General features: G+C 36.6%; 2 protein-coding genes across 2 annotated transcripts; one reads left to right on the plus strand and one right to left on the minus strand.

Annotated features, from left to right (window-relative positions):
• Nucleotides 1-1,685: 1,685 nt before the first annotated feature.
• pnpla8 (patatin-like phospholipase domain containing 8) lies at nt 1,686-17,050 on the minus strand. The gene is made up of 10 exons (XM_067428030.1): nt 16,915-17,050; nt 13,207-14,259; nt 12,289-12,438; nt 12,040-12,191; nt 11,250-11,344; nt 10,985-11,156; nt 10,721-10,778; nt 10,441-10,635; nt 4,121-4,319; nt 1,686-2,961 (listed from the first exon to the last, which is right to left on the minus strand). The coding sequence occupies exons 2-10, from the start codon at nt 14,086-14,088 to the stop codon at nt 2,687-2,689; spliced, it is 2,178 nt and encodes a 725-aa protein (XP_067284131.1). The 5' UTR covers nt 14,089-14,259; nt 16,915-17,050; the 3' UTR covers nt 1,686-2,686.
• Nucleotides 16,049-16,510, plus strand: akap14 (A-kinase anchoring protein 14). The gene has a single exon (XM_067427499.1). The coding sequence runs from the start codon at nt 16,049-16,051 to the stop codon at nt 16,508-16,510; it is 462 nt and encodes a 153-aa protein (XP_067283600.1).
• Nucleotides 17,051-18,615: the final 1,565 nt, after the last annotated feature.

An 18,615-nucleotide genomic window follows, 5' to 3' on the forward strand; every position in this document is an offset into this window, starting at 1 on the left:
TTGAGTTCAGTTTAGTGACATCTAAGTGTCAGAATGCTGTAGTCTGGTCTTCCATTACCTTTCTGAGGGGATTCTGGGAGGAGGTGATGCAAAAGTTGAATCAGACATGATCCTATCTGATCTTAGAGTGTAAAGCTCCTCGATCGATGGAGGTAATAACCAATGACCTTCTCAGCTCTAGCATCTGTGTTTATGGATTACGAAGAAAACTGCAGTGACTGCGTGACAGTAACAAAGCTGGACAGGATACAATACAGATTAGAATCTGTTGAATAAAGAAGGCATTTCCAACGCAGTCCACTGTCTCGCATGTACACGGAAGCTCCCAGTAGCACTGAAATGTCGATTTGAGCACATTTACATCAAATATAGTCTCTCCTCGCACTCACCTGTGGGATTTGACACATCATTGAACGTTTCCATGGATGACACACATTCCTCACTTCAGGTTAGGCTACATAACTGAGGTCTGATGAGAAAATTACCAGCCTATTTGACCTCTTTTGTATAAAATATGGATAATTTACAGAGGCTCATCAGTCTATAAACATTTATATTTCTAGAATTTTAAATATATACAAGAATATTTGTGTGTTTGACTTCAGGCTTGAGAGGCTGCCAAAATACCAGCTGTGCCAACAGTGTGGAACAACAGACAAACAGAAATCAATTTTGCAATTGGAAAAAGCAATTAAATACTGACAGATTAATTACAAAAAAAATAAAGTGCATGTGGTTCAGCTTTACATAACTTTTAGCTCAAGTAAATGCATGAAAAAAATAGTTAATAAAGTGAAAAGACAATACAACAAAGATTTATATAATTCAACATACACTATATTGCCAAAAGTATTGGGACACCTTCAAATCATTGAATTCAAGTGTTCCAATCACTTCCATGGCAACAGGTGTATAAAATCTAGCACCAAAACATGCAATCTGCAATACTGATACAGGTGCATTTCAAATTGTCGGATGCAGTGATGTAAAGCATGCCGCCACTGGACTCTAGAGCAGAGACTTGTTCTCTGAAGTGACAAATCACGGTTCTCTGACAATCTGATGGACGAGTCTGGGTTTGGCGGTTGCCAGGAGAACGGTACTTGCCTGACTGCATTGTGCCAAGTGTAAAGTTTGGAGGAGGGAGATTATGGTATAGGGTTGTTTTTCAGGGATTGGGCTTGGCCGCTTAGTTCCAGTAAAAATGAACTCTTAATGCTTCAACATAGCAAGACATTTTGAACAATTTCATGCTCCCAAATATGTGGGAAAAGTTTGGGGATGGCCCCTTTCTGGCCTGCACCAATGCACAAAGCAGGGTCCATAAAGATTTGGATGAATGAGTTTGGTGTGGAGAAACCTAACTGGCCTGCACTGAGTCCTGAGCTCAACCAGATAGAACACCTTTGAGATGAATTAGAGCTTCCAGTCCAACAACACTGCCTGACCTCACAAATGTGCTTCTAGAACAATGGTCAAAAAATCCAATAAAAACTCCTAAACCTTGTGGAAAGCCTTGTGGAAAGCTGTTGTAGCTGCAAAGGGTGAGTCAACTCCATATGAAACCCTACAGTTTAAGAATTAGATGTCATTAAAATTCATGTGCTTGTAAAGGAAGGCATCCCAAAACTGTTGGCAATATAGTGCATCTTATCTGAGAGAGGAAAAACTGAAATTGAAATAAATTGAGGTTTAAAAACCTTTATTTCTTTTCATAACCATGAGGTAATATAGGTTTAAATGTGTTATTAGGAAAATTGTGTTTCTGAAACAAGCTGTTAAAATTGAATCTACAACACTGTCATAATTTTACTCAACACATTCAAGGATTAATTATATTTTACATATTATACACTCCAAAACCAATAAATTATGTAAAATATTTTCCTGCCAAGTGCACACAGAAGCAAATAGAAATGTATACTGAAAAGCAGCAGAGGCATTCAAACATATAATCAAACAATAAATCAATGATCATTTCATTAATATTTCCACAAAAAACAATGTAAGATTAAGAGCCATTTTCAGCAATAATACAACTGCAATGAGTGCTTTCAAAACATTCTGTGCAAACTTTTCTTAATAGACAAGTGCTGTTGGTTCCTTTTGTGGTCTGACATAAGGTTGATAGTTATGAACATTTCACTTTGAATCAAAATTAAAAATTAAATTGAAAATGATTTGCACACACTTCATCTAGCAGCTCACCTCATGCTAACTACAGTACTGTTAGGTCAGTCAGTTCTACCTTCATTACTGTGGAGGAAAAACAACTAAAGATTTTCTTGAGGAGAGACACTAAACAACAGCAATTTTATCATTTTGTAAATGAATGCATCAAAACTGACATTGGTACATCCTAACAAACAACAAACAGGAAATGCAAGTAATAGCTAGTCAGTGTCAAACATTTCATGCTTGCAAGGGTCTTTGTTTTAAACATGACCCTCAAGAGAGAGACAATAACTATCCTTACAGTGACTACAAAGCCTTAAAATCAAACCTAATGAACCTATTCAATCTTCTTATGTGTTCGATATGAGGCAACAGACATGATTCCCTGTTTTAAATGATATGGCAACTTCACACAGAACTTAATTCCATTGCTATAACAGTTCATTGTTATACATTAAACAGACAACGGAGAAGGTCAGTGGTTGTGCTAGTTTGGTTTAGAGTGTAAGTTTCAGAGTTTGGAGCGAAAAGGAAATCCATCATACATGTCAGCTTTAAGTTGTGCCCATTCGGCTAGCTTCTGAACGACGCCCTTTTCTTGAGTGAGAACACTAGCCACTTTCCTTAACTTATTCTCGTTACGCTCCAGGTATCTGCGACCCTCAGCCAGCATAAAGTCCAGCCTGTCCTGCCTGTTCTCATCCAACGGGACATCCTCACTCATGTAAGGGTTCAAACGAAAGTAGGTGTTTGGGGGAAGGAGGGCATCCAGCATCGTGTGGACCTCTACAATATAAAAAGAAGAGATCAATAGTAGTTTATGTAGTGAGTGACAAAGAACTGTAACAATAGCCATGTTTCATTTAAAGAGGATCTACTATACTTTTTGAGTTTTTAAACTTATTTTAGTGTGCACAAAGCACAAAGTTCACTTTAAAGGGAGTTATTTGCTATATCAGCAAACACTTTTTATGAACTCTCTGAAATGTCTCAATGGTAGTCTTGAGTTTTATTTTGGGAATGGACTCGTCACAATATCCCTCATTTAAATCACTCCCACCCGGCATACAGCAAAAAGGAGACAAGTGCTGGTTGGGTTCAGTTAGTAGAGTTTTAATATTAATGCAGTTATGGTAAGGAATGTGACAATTATGAAACATGCTCAAAATGGTTGACCGATCCCAACACTGGTTCAGCTGGGAAAATAAGTTGTTTTGTTAACATTTAAGCATGAAAACCTATTCTAGTAGACTCCAAAAACAAAATCAAGACTTTGTAAAAGGGCATAATATGGCCTCTTTAAAAAGTCATATTACAGTTTTCATTATTACTTTTTTTTTAATTTAATTTATTATTATTTTTAATAAAAATGTATACTTTAATTCTTATGGAATTAGTTTTCTAAATGATGAATTCATTTGCAAATGTTACAAGACTGTTAAAAATAAACTTTCTATCTTTGGGAGAGAATATATTTTATGCAGAGCTGTAGGTGCTATATTTTCTTATTATTTAGATAAAGTATTTAGATTAGGTTTTGTAGCAAATTCAACCAGGCATCATAACACAAGGAGAGATCATTAGGGGTCTATGTAGCATAATAATTTTCATATAAAAAAAGGTGTTTATTATATGTATTTGTGTTAAACAATTAAATTGTATTGTTTTTTTAAATTTGATTAAATAAATCAAATTAAAGAAATATATATTTTTTAAATGTCATTTATTTATATATTTTTTAGTGTGCAAAAGCATGGAATTAACTGATAAATGACACAATTCACATTCAAATGTGTTGTATAAACTGTTAAAATCAAACAGAGCTGCATTTTTTTTTTACTTTAGGATCCTTTAGAGGGATATGCAGAGCTGTAGGTGCTACACACAGCCCAGAACAACAACACTGACAGCAGACAAATGTGTTCATGTGACCCCATCTTCTCACCTTCAGTGTCTGTGGCACTGCTGATGACGTTGGTAAGTTTGGTCTTCAGGCTGGTGTAAGTGCTCGAGCTGGTCTTGGCGACAGTTTCGTATCGGCCTGTGCCCAGAGACACCACACACTGCACAGGGGTGTTGGGCCACAAACACTTGCTCTCATGAATGGCCAGAGCAGTAGGGTTGTTGATCAAGAGACCACCGTCCTGGACAAAATCAAAAACATTAACCACATTTTAACAATATCACAACCATATGTGTGAGACAGCAAAAAGAGATTCTTGTGTGCTCTACAACTGGAGAAACAAAAATATACTATTTAAAATAAATGTTTGAGTTTCTGCCAAAATAACTGCATCTATTCTTGTCCAAAAGAGAGGTTTCTTTGTGGAAATCTGGGTTATTCTTTGAAATATTAGAGGTACAAAATAAAAGAGGTAAATTTGCATTTTCAGCTGATATGATTATAGGAATCATCACTGTTGAGTATAAAGGATGAGGGATCTTTCCTCTGTAGGAGACGTGGGTAGATGTGTTCATTTCACCTGAGGCATATGAAACCCATTTACTTGGCATCATCCTTCTCTATTTCCATGCCTCCTTTAAGGGGCACATCAGAGAAAACAAGATGAAATCATCCGCCAAACAACATCCTTTATTTCTCTAGTTTGCCCTACATTTTAGTGACACGGATGCATATAAGTGAACTACACGCTGCTTTCTGAGTCTGAGACTAATGACAATGCATCAACAAATGAATCAATCAAAAGGTAATAAATAGGATATTTCACCACAAAATTAAATCATAATACTCACCCTCAGGTATTTGCCCTTTCTTTCTTCCGTGGAACACAAAATAAGAAGCTTAGCAGAATGTCTAAGCTGCTCTTTTCCATACAATGAATATAAATGGTGACCATGGCTGTCAAGCTTAAAACTGCAGTCCATAGGTTTTGCCTCTTCGTCTCTGTTTGAAACCTGAATTATCGTCTTTTACGCTGATTTTGCGACGCCATGGCTCTTCAGCAAGAACAAGTAAGTAACATGTCTGCCACTTTTGTTCTAAACAACCGAGAAAAAAAGCATTACAATAAATCTAGCTACCAATGGTGATTAAATCAAATGATCGCTTAGCTCACATCACACATTAAACAGTGAAAATGATTACTATTGTGTTAACAACATCTGCATTGCATGACTTATGTATAGCACGTATCAGCATTTTTGTACAGTCTATTTTTTTTTGCTTTTGACTATGGGAGAAATTATGGGAGACCTTTCTGTATTACAATTCATCAAAATGTTGCTGTGAGAAAAGGCTAGAAATGATCCACCACCTGCAGCATCCTCACATGCAATACTACTACCCGTCGGACTCCTTTATGTATACAGACTTGACGTAATGAAGCAAAGACATCACATGGAAATCCACCAGTACCACTCAAATTATAACACGTTACAAGCTTACTGTTGTGAATCGGGATAAGTTAAGGAGATCGTTTTGAACACTGGCTAGTAATGTACTTGTTCGACATTTTTGAGTAATTTTTAACCAACAAAAGTTACGGACTGCAGCTTTAAGTGTCAGAAAACTATTATTTTTTTTAGAAGAATATAATGCATGGGTCATATGGACAATTTTTGGGAGATTGACTGCCAATGGTCAGCATCCAGTTTGTAACAGGGTCATTATAGGTAACTAAAACTGTAACCATAAACCTTTTTGTTAATTTTAATAAATAATAATAAATAAAAAAAAGTTAAATTGAAAAAAAGAAAAAGAAAAAAAAGTGTGTTCCACAGGAGAAGGAAAATCCTATTTCCTTAATGAGGGAAAGTAAATGATGTAAATGATGGTAAATGGGTCAACTATTTCTTTAATGAATGAATCGATGAATCGATCAAATGAAGACGAAAAACAAACAAACAGCAGAGGAGTGATCTCTTGTTTAATGGTTGAAAGCCATTGAGAAGAGTATGCATAACAGATTACAGGCCTGGCATGTTGGGAAGAAACTGAAGTGCTATTCAGAGCAAGAGAGAGAGAGAGAGAGAGCGAGAGACAGAGAGCAGCTTTGCCACTGGTGGCATTCGGAGTCCGGGCATCGAGTGCTCTGTTGGCAACAGGTTTTAGAGCCAAGTGCCTCCACCACATTTGCATTTTAATGAGAACACATTCATCCCACACTGCAAAAACATACATCAAAACACATCACAGCAGCTTTGAATGAGGAATCATGGGAAGATTAACCTAATGAATGTGCATTAAGTGGGTTTAGTTGGCCCTTAGGCTAAAAATTTGGAATCATCTACATGGACTATTAGATGAAGAATACCATCTAAAAATAGTTCATTCTCATCTTGTTCAGCAATAAATTAGGTCTTCCCTGAGGACAGTGTCACTCAAAATTTCACTTCTATTGTTCTCCAAAGAACATTTGACCGCAAAATGAGGATCATTTCTGATGGACACAAGAAAGCATCATGTGGGTCAATGGCATGCAAGAGTGCCCAACTGTCCATGATAAAGGAAAGGAAGAATCTTTTTCAATAAAGGAAAAAGAAACATTTCAGCATTTCTGGTTGAACCACACCATTTTGAAGTGAAGAATGTTTTTAAGAAAAAATTATAAAAGATTATGCCCAATGACTTCAGCTTTTCAAGAAGTTCTTTCTTTTAATGAAGCTTTATGATATCAGGACATTGTTCCTTAATGACCATCTTAAAATTATTACAACGAATTTCAATTCAGAAATTAACTGTATTTTTGTGTATTTTTAATAGATTAATATATAAAAATTATACATTTACAAATCAACAGGAAAAAATACCTGTGACATTTCATTTCTATGTAATACCCCAAAAATATCAAAATAAATTTTAATTAAGAAATAAACTATATTTTGAATAACTTAATAGATAAAAATATAAATATATCAAAACAACAATACATTTTTTAGTTTATGCTTCAAAACAAAAAATATCCAAAATGAATTAGGCTATTATTCAGAAATGACTCAAAAAAAGAAGAAAAAAAAACTCATTAAAAATAAACAAATAAATAAATCAATCACCATTTACCCATGTGATGTGCGTAAAACTTTAAGTCTCACATGCCGTTTCATACAAACATTCCTATATAATAACAGGCTCATCTTCCTATCGAACACAGATCTCATCAGACTCTGAATGAATCAGGGCATTCATTTAGCTCGGTGACCAACAGCTTTATTGGCCTTTTTGGGACAACAGGGACATTGTGGAAAGCTGTATGTGAACTTGGTGGGTGTCAATAGGCAGACGGACAGAATGACGCCTTCCTGATGGCTCAACAGGCACCACTGAGGGCTACGATTCAACATTAATGTCTGCCGCTCTGAGGAGACTTTTAGGCTGATGAAATCCCAAGCTGTGAGGGTGCGTTCAGTGTGGCAGCGATGGGACCGTGCCAGTTTGAGCTGGATGAAGATGAGCAGACCTGACATCTACGCCAGTGTAGTGCAGAAACATACTCAGATCATGAACTGCTAAAAATAATACACTTTCCTGAACAAATCTTCTGTATTACGCTGTGCATCTTGATGCATATTGTAAATATGCCACACTTTAAAGGCCCATTAACATCAAGAATAATCACACTTGAAAGACAACAATAACTATATTAGTGTCCACATCAACGCACAATAACATTCTGTTTATGATAAGTACGCTCTTTAGCATGGCCAAGCTCTTTAAAGCAGGACTGATTCTGATTGGATGCCAATGTTTTTATCCTTCATCAGCTGAGAAAGAAAAAAAACATCTTTCTAAAAGTGATTCCAACGGTATCATAATTTTACTTGTGGTGTGGACTCTGCTATACTTTTCAGTTTAGAAAGATTTTTAAAACTATATCCTTGTTAAAGGAACACTCCTTAAGCTTATTTTCCAAGTCTCTAAGAGTTAAAAAGTTGAGTGTTACTGTTTTTTTAATCCATTCAGTCGATCTTTGTATCTGGCGGTAGCACTTTTAGCATAGCTTAGCATACATCATTGAATCAGTATTAGCATCGCGCTCAAAAGTGATGACAAAAGACTTTTAATAATTTCCTGTTGACAACTTGACTCTTCTACAGTAACACTGTGTACTAAGACCAATGGAAAATTAAAAGTTGCTCATCTTTGATGCAGATCTTGAACCGATGGACTACATCATTAGTCCATCGGTTCAAGATCTGCACCAAATTAGCCTGACAAGCCAGACCGACATCAAAATGTTTGGTCTGGAAACTCCCCATTGACTCACTTTTCATTTTCCGTTGGTCTTTGTACACAATGTAACTATAGAAGAGTCAAGTTTTAAATAGGAAAAATATTAAAAGTCTTTGGTCATTTTTGAGAGCGATGCTAATGGTCTAATACGATTCAATGATGTATGTTAAGCCAGGGTTGCCAACTCTCACGCATCTGGCGTGATTCTCACGCTTTCAGGCTCTGTCTCACGCTCTCACTCCGCCCAACTCAATCTCACGCCAAATTGCCAAACCTGCTTTTGATATTAAACAAAGCTATAAGCTTTAATTTTTTTAAATGTGTTTTAATGAAATTCAAACAATAAATAGCGTTTTGGCGCTAATGTGGCATAATGTTAAAGCCAGAGGCGTTGAAAAGCGGAGTTGCAGGCTCTCGTCTCCCTGCGGTGCGCGCTGGTCATGTGTGGCCCATGAGCGCTCAATACTTTTAGCGCTGTGCCAATGAATTTAAATGGCTTAAGCGGATACACAACAGTTTCACCATATAGATGTTTGCTGCAAGTTTTGGTAAACAGTACAGCTTAGTGTTTATTGATTATTAAGTCAGCCATATTTACAGGATCGTTTTATTATGGAGAGTGATAGAGATGCAACATTGTTAACATTAATGTTATTCTTGTATTTAGCCCTCAGGTATTCCTTACTAATAGGTCACACTCATACTCATTAAATTATATTTATTGAATATTTTGAGGAGGTCTTTTGGTACTAAATACTATTTGTGCAACAATTATTTTCAATAAATGACCACTTAAAATATTTTTCTTCTAATATTTGTATTTCTTCTAAAATTTATATTACAATTAGTGTAGTAATTAATATTAAAATAGAGAATTCCAATTCAAAAAGGGAAATTAGAGTCATTTTGTGGCTAAAAAATATTAATGTTTATTTGTAATGCCATTAGGTGCCTTATGGCTCTTTAATAAATATACATGTATCTAATCTAGTTGCTCAAAAATATATTGCAGTCTTTGCATTCTAATAAATATTTAGATATGATGATCAAACACTAGATTTCTTTAAATGTGAAATTTCAAAACTTAAATAACTTGCATCCTAATCTTTTTAATGAATAATGATACTTATATAAGCAGTCACAAGTGAATATTAAGGAATGGCACATATAATTTGACCCAAGAAATCTTTAAACTAGTGCCAAAACAAACATATTATTATGTACAGTATATATACTAGATATAAACTGATACTGAATCAAGATCAAAAGCATTACCCGACCCCCCCCCGGCCCCCAAAAAATCTCACTCCAACCTGAACTTAAAAGTTGGCAACCCTGGTTAAGCTATGGTAAAAGTGCTACCGCCAGATACAAAGATCGGCTGAATGGATTCAAAAATAGTATAACTCAACTGTTTAAAGGTGCCCTAGAATGAGTTGAAACATTTTTTTAAATTGTTCTCTGATATCTACATATAGGGTAATGTGACTCTTCAAACAGCCATCTGAGAGCCACTTTAAGGCAGCCAAACTGAAGTGCCCTAAGTGACGGCACTCAAAAACACTAATGAGTCTGAATGTGCGCCCCTGATGAGACAGCACAGGAAATAGTCTGAGTGGATGTACTGTATTTGCAGAGTTTGCTTTTCTTCCCTCTTCTTCTGACAAGAACCTAAAATGGTTTGTAATGATTTTCTATACTGCAAGATGTCTGAGGATGACATCAACAGTCAGAGAACTTGGCGACATCTTAACATGTTAAAAAGTTATTTTGAAAATAAATATCCTTAATAAATAGCTATGATTAGAGAGTCAGACTTAAAACCCAAAGGTCACTGGTTTGATTCTCAATACCGGCAGGCAACAACTAAGGTGCCTAACTCCCAATTGCTCCCAGGCACCACAGTAAAAATGGCTCGGGGTTTGTGAGTAAGGTTTGCATTGTGTGCCTGTTCACTATTCACTGCTCCTAATGTGAGTGCTCTAACTTGGGATGATATGCAGAGGACAAGTTCCGAGTAAGGGTTAGCATACTTAGCATTCACTTCACTTCAGAATGGACTTTGTGTGATTTACCTGGTGGAGGTCATTTCCTAGTACATATTCCTGGAAATAGCCTGGAGCAGCGGAGGAGGCTCGAATGGCCTGCCACATTTTATGCTGACAGCCGCCCAAGTAGTGTGAGCGAACCCCAGGCAGGAAGTTGTAATTCCTGAAGACATACGCCTTCAGCGGCAGACCTCGGTTCACTATGGTGCTCACTGCTGACACCTAGAGGAAGCATTAAGGGATTTATTGAAAGAAAAGATGAGAATGGCACTTCTGTTACAAATATACAGTATATTTTAAAACCCACCTTGGGGCATTTAGGGTTCTTGGAAGTATCGATCATTAGTCCATGCCCCATTCTCTCTCTGTGGTGAATAAAAGGAAAAATAATACATTAAATGTAAACAGTATTGTACTATAATTAATTATTTTTGCTTTTATCTTAATGTAGTTTTATAGGTCTCTCTTTTTCCTCTATTATTTTGTTATTTCTATTTCAACTTCAAATTATTGTTGCACTTTTACAAAATAAAATAAAAATGAAATATGCTTATTCATTTCATTGCCTTACTTGAGGATATCCTCCCAAATCTGGCTGTCATAGTACGCGTGACTCCAGCCCATTTTCACTGTGCCCACAATCAAGTTTTGTTTGAAGACATCAGATCCCAACTTCCGATAGAGTTCCTCACACTCATCCAGAGGGATCTGGAACACACCAAGCATGAAAGCCAGAATGGCCCCTAAGAAAAATCACAGAAGATTTAGAAGACATAGAAGAAGATCGTTCACTCCTGTACCTTGTAGACATTTTGCAAGTCATTTTATTAATATACCTGTACTAACTCCACATATGTAGTCAAACAGCTGATAGATGGGCTTCCCTGTCAAACTCTCCAGCCTGTGCAAAGCCTGTAATGCAACCAAACCCCTACAAAACAATTACATAAAATTACAGGCCCGCACACATCACTGAACATACAGCATAAAAATGCCCATAAATCTTATAAGATGAAACTAACGGATTGATTCACTGAAGCAAATTAAGAGTTTAAAGGTAGGTAACATGGATAAAATCATACACATTAAGTTCTTTTTTACATTGTAGGATAAACATTTTAGGGAAATATATGCAAAAGGGTTCAGTTTTTAGTTATACTTATATATAACTGGTCACAATTTATTGATATATTTGTATGCTTTTTCCACTCATGTAATGAGTTAATTTATCTAGATCAGTGTTTTTTTGTCAATACTTTATTTTAATTATCAAATTCAACTTTAAATATTTATTAAGGCCTTTAATTAATAATTAAATGGGTAACACTTTACAATAAGGTCTCATTTGTTAACATTAGTTAATGCAATAACTCATTAACAATGAGTAAATATATTTAGCATTTATTAACTATTAAGTTAGTTTATTTTTCATTCTAGGTAAAATTGTGACAAATTTAAAATATGAAAATTAAACTAGGATGACAAACATCTGAAGGGATTGCAAAATTGTGTCAGTTCTATTTTTGGATGACCTACTTTTAGGTAAATTTGGGCTGACCTACTTTTATCTTAAAAATTACTTTTACAATCTGTTAATTTTAATCCCAACTATCATCTGTCTGTCACCTGGTGCCTCCTCCGTCGATGGAGAGGACACGTATCCCTCTCCCTTTAACCGGGTCATTGTAGCCCACCAGGGCCAGAGCCTGTCTCACAGCCGCCTGCAGCTTGACGTCTCGTGCCTGCCTCAGTCGCAACAGACATGGGATGATCTTCTCCTAAACACAGCGAGAGAAAGGAAGACATTTGTTGAGATCACAATGTAGAAAAATAAAGTAGTCCTCACTGCAAAGGCATGTTTGGACACACACTTACACAGGCTGCCACTCCTCTGGTCTCAGGAAACTCCAGCAGGTGGAAGCTCAGTTCCTCCACCCTGCTGATGGTGATCTTCACATCAGTGACTCGCTGAAGACTCTTGACCAGTGCTCTGGTTCGGTTATCCACACTAACACGTGCTATAATCTACATACAACAAGCAGAACAGTTACGTTCGATCTTTAAACATTATAATCAATGGGAAATGTATATTATGCATAGGCAGTGGGCCTCATTAATGAAACATGAGAAAATCCAATTCAATTTTCTGTTTGTTTGTTTGGAAAAGAAAAAGAAAAGAAAAAAGAAAAAATTTGTTTGTGTACTGTGCTCGATTAACTGAGACTTCTTACAGCACTTGCAGGTTGTTGCCCTTGTTTGTTTTCGTTGCTTCTATTGCTCTCCCCTTTTTGTAAGTCGCTTTGGATAAAAGCGTGTGCTAAATGATTCAATGTGAGAAGGAATTTTTGTGTAAATCAAAAATCCATTCTTACATAAACAGCATGTAATCAAATGTGACGCTTTATATAAATATGAATTCTTGCACAGAAATACATTCTGCTCATTATTTTTTTTGGGGGGGGGAACGCTAATTTTTGAAAATCATTATTACAATACAGCAAAAATAAATTACTTTAATATGTTTTTTTTTCTTTAAAAAAAAACTTATTTTAAAATGATATTAATACTTTTTTTTTGCTAATTATTATTACCATTTTATGAGTGTGTGTATGGATAGATTTATTTTTGTAGTTTTCATTAGATTCAACCTCAAAACTATTCTGCAGACCACACTGAAATACACGTATTGTTTGATTAAAACCCTAAGCTTTTACACAACAAAAAGAATAACAACAAAAAAAAAGACCTCAATTAAATATACTATGTATTCTATGTATAGGTATAGTATTTTACCTTCTCCCTCTGAGACAGCAGTCTCTGTGCTTTCTCCTCTGCCTCTTTCTGCTCCTTGCTTTCTGCACTCTTTGCATCCTGAGATGGTGGCACTTCGATTCCAGAGGGTTTGTCCTTCTCTGCCGTGCCACCCTTGGAATCCGTTCTGAACTTTGGAACGAGAGGAGTGATGTAGTTACCTACAAAAGCCTGGACGCTTGGCCTAGGGTAGGACAGGTAATGGCTGATGCCTTTCCTTGGCGATATGGGGATGGCAGAAACGCCCTCGTCCTGCTTTGGAGCAGAAGGGGCTTGTGGACCTGGGATGGAGCCATCCTTTTTAATAATGGCAGATGGACCGGGGGGCGTTTCTGGTGTGGATTTATGGGACACAGGTGCTGCCATAAGGATATGATCTCTGCTAACTTTGGGAAGAGCGCTAGGTTGGATCTGAGATGTCGAAGGTGTTGTGTCTCCTCTATCCAGTTGAGACCGTTTGTCATCTTGTGTATCGCTTCCAAAGTATGCATTGACATGTTCAGCCAGGTGACTGTACGTTTCGTCCATGTTGGTTGTGAACGCAGTGGGCTGGAAACGTTGCAGCGTTTGCTTCGCAACCCCGCTGGATGTGTTTCCTGTGCTGCTCGACAGATTACTAATAGGTTTTGGGGATCCTTTATGAGGTTCCATGTCTTTTTCTGCTTCTTTCTCCCTGGGCGGATCAGGTGCCGCCACAGTCACGAGAGCTCCAGCCTCTGTCTCGGCACATTCCACTTTGACTTCTATGGCTTTGGCCTGGGCGGCACCAGGTTTGAGGCGTGTTATCCTGGAGAAAATGTCAGAGTTCACCGTTCCACTCACTGCCTTGGTAACGGTGTCCAGTGTGCTCCTGATGCGCGACATGCGGCGAGGTTATTCGAGGAAACTCTGGGATATTCCTTGAGGAGACACTTGTGTGGATTTGGCATCAGAGCTGCGGAGCCCTACAGAGCTCTGGCAATTTCACATCTGCTAGATAAGGGCTCTGGGTTTTTTTTTTATAAGAGTAGGATCATTCCTCATTTTAAAGGAGACCTGTAAAGTGAAATATTGTTATTTGTTATTATTAAATTAATAATTTTTAATATCATAAAGTAAGAAATAACACAGAAAATATATAATTTGACTTGAAAAAGTGAAATATAGTGCATGAGTAATATGGACTGCTTTTGTGTCCCTTTTTGAAGTTTGAAAGCTCCTTTCATTTTAACTACATGAAAAGAGTATGGCAAGCCCTTTTGACTTTTATTCATTCACTGGATATGAACTCTTAACTAGTTAAATTTTCACTAGTTAAAATGCTAACTCTCGATATCAAGAATTACATTTCTACTAGTAACAATGGCAGTTGTTGATATCAGGAAATACATTTCCACTAGTAAAAATGTTAATTATTGATATCAATGATGTCATCATTTGCAGAAATACAAATTCATGATATGAAGGATTGAATTTCAACTAGTAAAAGCTATAATTCTTGACATTTGTAATGGCATTTTCTCTAGTTAAATGTCACCATAGGCTGCTGTTCAAATTCAATTGTTGATATCAAGAATGAATGAATATCGAGATGAAATTCCAAGTTCCAATCAGAAATGCAATTCTTACTAAGAGAATTGATATCCGTAAATATTTCAACACATTACATTTGGCATTTCTAAATATCTGAAAATGTATTTCTGAAATGAATAATTAGGAGAGTAATTTCCTTAATTTTTTTTCAGTTGCACTTTATTTTAGGGTTACATTGTTCTTACTCAAACAAATACTAAGTAATATTAATTAACTACGTACTTACTATAGAGTTACGGTTAGGTTTAGTTATTTGTGATTATACTTAAGTTACTGTTATTACAGTAAGTGGGTTGTTGACGTGACATGGCATTTTCACACAAAATAAATTAATATAATAAATATAAATAGTCCTCATTTAAAATGCAGTAAATGTTTAAACATTTATTTGACTTACACGGACCTGTTAAAAACTGCTTTGTCTTTAGATTTTGAGCTAAATCTTAAAATTGTCCTATGGTGTGACTATCTCAAGCATGGTTCAATAAATTACAACTTTAATTAATTAAAAACAAAAGCACACAAATTTTACAAGTGTCTATTTTAGTAAATGACAGTCATTTTTGTTTCCATCCATATATTTCTAAAAGTGTAGGAACTTGATACATTTTGTCACTGAAGAGACCATGTGTCCTCCGGCATGACACCATACTCTGATTTTAAATCGGGCAATTCCACTGACAAGTTTAATTAGCAGAAGGTAATTTTAAGGTCATGTTACTGTGAAGCCCATGACATGTGCACATGGTAAGATTGTATCAGAATTGTTCAAACATTTAACTTTTTTGTAGCCACTATAAAATGTTTAGCAACATATAACAGCACTATAATACCAACCTCTATTTTATTAATTATTGTCACACCATATACATTTCAGCCAAAAGTTTTCCAAATAAATGAAAGAGTTGACATAGTTAGTGACCCCTTATATTTTCTCAAGCACCATATATATATAATTTTTTTTTTTTTTTTTGTGTGTGTGTTCATCAGAAGCCTTACAGATTTGCAATAACGAGCAAAAAACAATTCATTGTTAAAGTGTAATACCTTTAAGAGCTGAGTAATAATTAATTAACTACATTTACTTATTATAGGTTTAGGGCTTGGTTAAGGTTAGTTACATGTAATGATGCACAATTAATAGTATTTAATAGTATCTACGTGTAAAAATGACACTGTAAAATAAAGTGTGGCCCTGATAAATTATGTCACCCGTCCCCTGTCAGTCATCACCATGGAAACCAACGTAAACATGACAGAAACACTGACAGCTATGGAGATGGACAGCGCAAATCTCGCACAATGTGATCATAAAATTAAAAATATCGACTGGATTTCATGCAAAGACTTTACAATCGAGATCGGAGAACAACAGATCAGACAATACATGGACACGTGGGAGATACCGCAGCCCGGCTGGCTCTACAGTCTGAAGTTTCTCCAGGAAACCGAGCTGGAGTTTACAAAGCAGTACCAGTACAGAGCCAAATGGAGCATTCCGACCCGAACTGCCCCGATCCCCGCAGCCACGGCAAGCGTGTATTTCATCATGGAAATTTCCAAAATCAAACCAGATACACTGCCCGTGGACGTTCACTTCCTCGTTGAAACCAACAGGATTAAACATATTCCAGGACAAACGAGGTTCAGGGAAAAGTGGCTGATGGATGTCATTGAGAGCAAGACACTGCTTATAGACACTGTTAGCTTTTAAAGCATCGAAATATGACAATATAACTCTGTATTGCTGCTTACAAACAATATCGTTCATTGGAAATCAATTAAAATGATTTAACTGGTGCTTCATAAGGAAATACTGTATGTAACGGTGTTTTGTATGACTAGAAATAAGAAAAGTATCTCATATCAACAATAAAATATGCTTTTGTCAGTGTAGACCCAATTTAGTTATCTGTCTCTTACTTTTATTCAAATAATAATTGTGTATCTTTATATGCATTTAATGGGTTTATAGATAACAATGTATTGTTTATATACGTTTATCATTTTTTAAGAGGCTGTTCATTGGACCATGGTGTTGTTATGATCAGCTACGACTAAATTCAGCTCTTTTAAGCGGTAATTTGGAATATTAAGCATACAAATAAAATGACATACCCGTCGAGTGCCTATTATGCGCTGTCATTCATTTCGTATAGAGATATTTTGAAAACAGCTGTATGAATCCCAAATGGAATATTCGACAGGAAACGTTTAGAAACAGAAGATGACGTGATGTGCACACAGCCAATCAGAGGGCCGCGAATGTCTTCTTCTCTTCTGTTGACAGGATCAACACAAACAAGCGGGAAAGAGTGCACTGCCAACTACTGGTAAGTTAAAATAAATAAATAAAATAAATAAAAAGTTAAAATATTGGTAAAATCATAATTAATGTAATTAATACCATACTTTGTCATTTTCTTCACTACATATAGTTATTATGTATAACTTAAATAATCAATCAATATAATCCATAGCATCATTTGCCATTTTATACAATAATTTTAATTATAAACTGTAGGTCTACAATATATAGCAGGCATATTATAGTTAACTAAAAGTAAAACAATTAAAATTTCTTTAATTTTAACTTAATGTACTAAAATAGAGGCAACTATTGTTGACCAGGAAGTAGAAAGTATTAGCAAGGGTGAAGTTAGGAGAGCTTTGAAGAGGATGAAGAGAGGAAAGGCAGTTGGCCGTGATGAAGAACAAGGAAGATGTGCAGAGTTGTGGAAACTACAGAGGTATTAAGCTGATGAGCCGTACAATGAAGTTGTGGGAAAGAGTAGTGGAAGCAAGGCAAAGAGGAGAAGTGGACATTTATGAGCAGCAGTATGGTTTCATGCCTAGAAAGAGCACTACAGATGCATTATTTGCTTTTAGAATGTTAATAGAGAAGTACAGAGAGGGTCAGAAAGAGCTGCACTGTGTCTTTGTAGATTTAGAGAAAGCATATGACAGAGTGCCAAGAGAGGAGCTGTGGTATTGTATGAGGAGGTCTGGAGTGGCAGAGAAGTATGTTAGAGTAGTCCAGGATATGTATGAGAGCCGTAGGACAGTGGTAAGGTGTGCCGTAGGTGAGACAGAGGACTTCACGGTGAAGGTGGGACTGCATCAAGGATCGGCTCTGAGCCCCCTCTTGTTTGCGGTGGTGACAGGAATCTCCATGGACTATAATGTTTGCGGATGACATTGTGATCTGTAGTGAGAGCAGGGAGCAGGTGGAGGAAAGTCTAGAGAGGTGGAGGTTTGCTCTGGAGAGAAGAGGAATGAAGGTTAGTCGCAGGAAGAAGAATACATGTGTGTGAATGAGAGGGAACCAAGTGGAACAGTGAGGTTACAGGGAGAAGAGGTAAAGAAGGTGCAGGAGTTTAAGTACTTAGGGTCAAAAGTCCAGAGCAATGGGGAGTGTGGAAAAGAGGTAAAGAAGTGTGTGCAGGCAGGTCGGAATGGGTGGAGAAAAGTATCAGGTCTGTTGTGTGATAAAAGAGTACCAGCAAGAATGAAAGGAAAGGTGTACAGTACAGGACAGTAGTGAGACCAGCGATGTCTTATGATTTGGAGACAGTTGCACTGAGGAAAAGATAGGAGGAAGAGCTAGAGGTAGCAGAGCTGAAGATGTTGAGGTTCTCTTTGGGAGTGACAATGATGGGTAGGATCAGGAATGAGTACATCAGAGGGACAGCACATGTGAGATGTTTTGGAGACAAAGTTAGACAGGCCAGGTTGAGATGGTTTGGACATTTTCAGAGGAGGGAGAGTGAATATATTGGTAAAAGGATGCTGAGGTTAGAGCTGGGCAGGAGGTCAAGA

The sequence above is a fragment of the Pseudorasbora parva genome, chromosome 20, assembly GCF_024679245.1.
Source record: "Pseudorasbora parva isolate DD20220531a chromosome 20, ASM2467924v1, whole genome shotgun sequence".
Classification (NCBI taxonomy): Eukaryota; Metazoa; Chordata; class Actinopteri; order Cypriniformes; family Gobionidae; genus Pseudorasbora; species Pseudorasbora parva.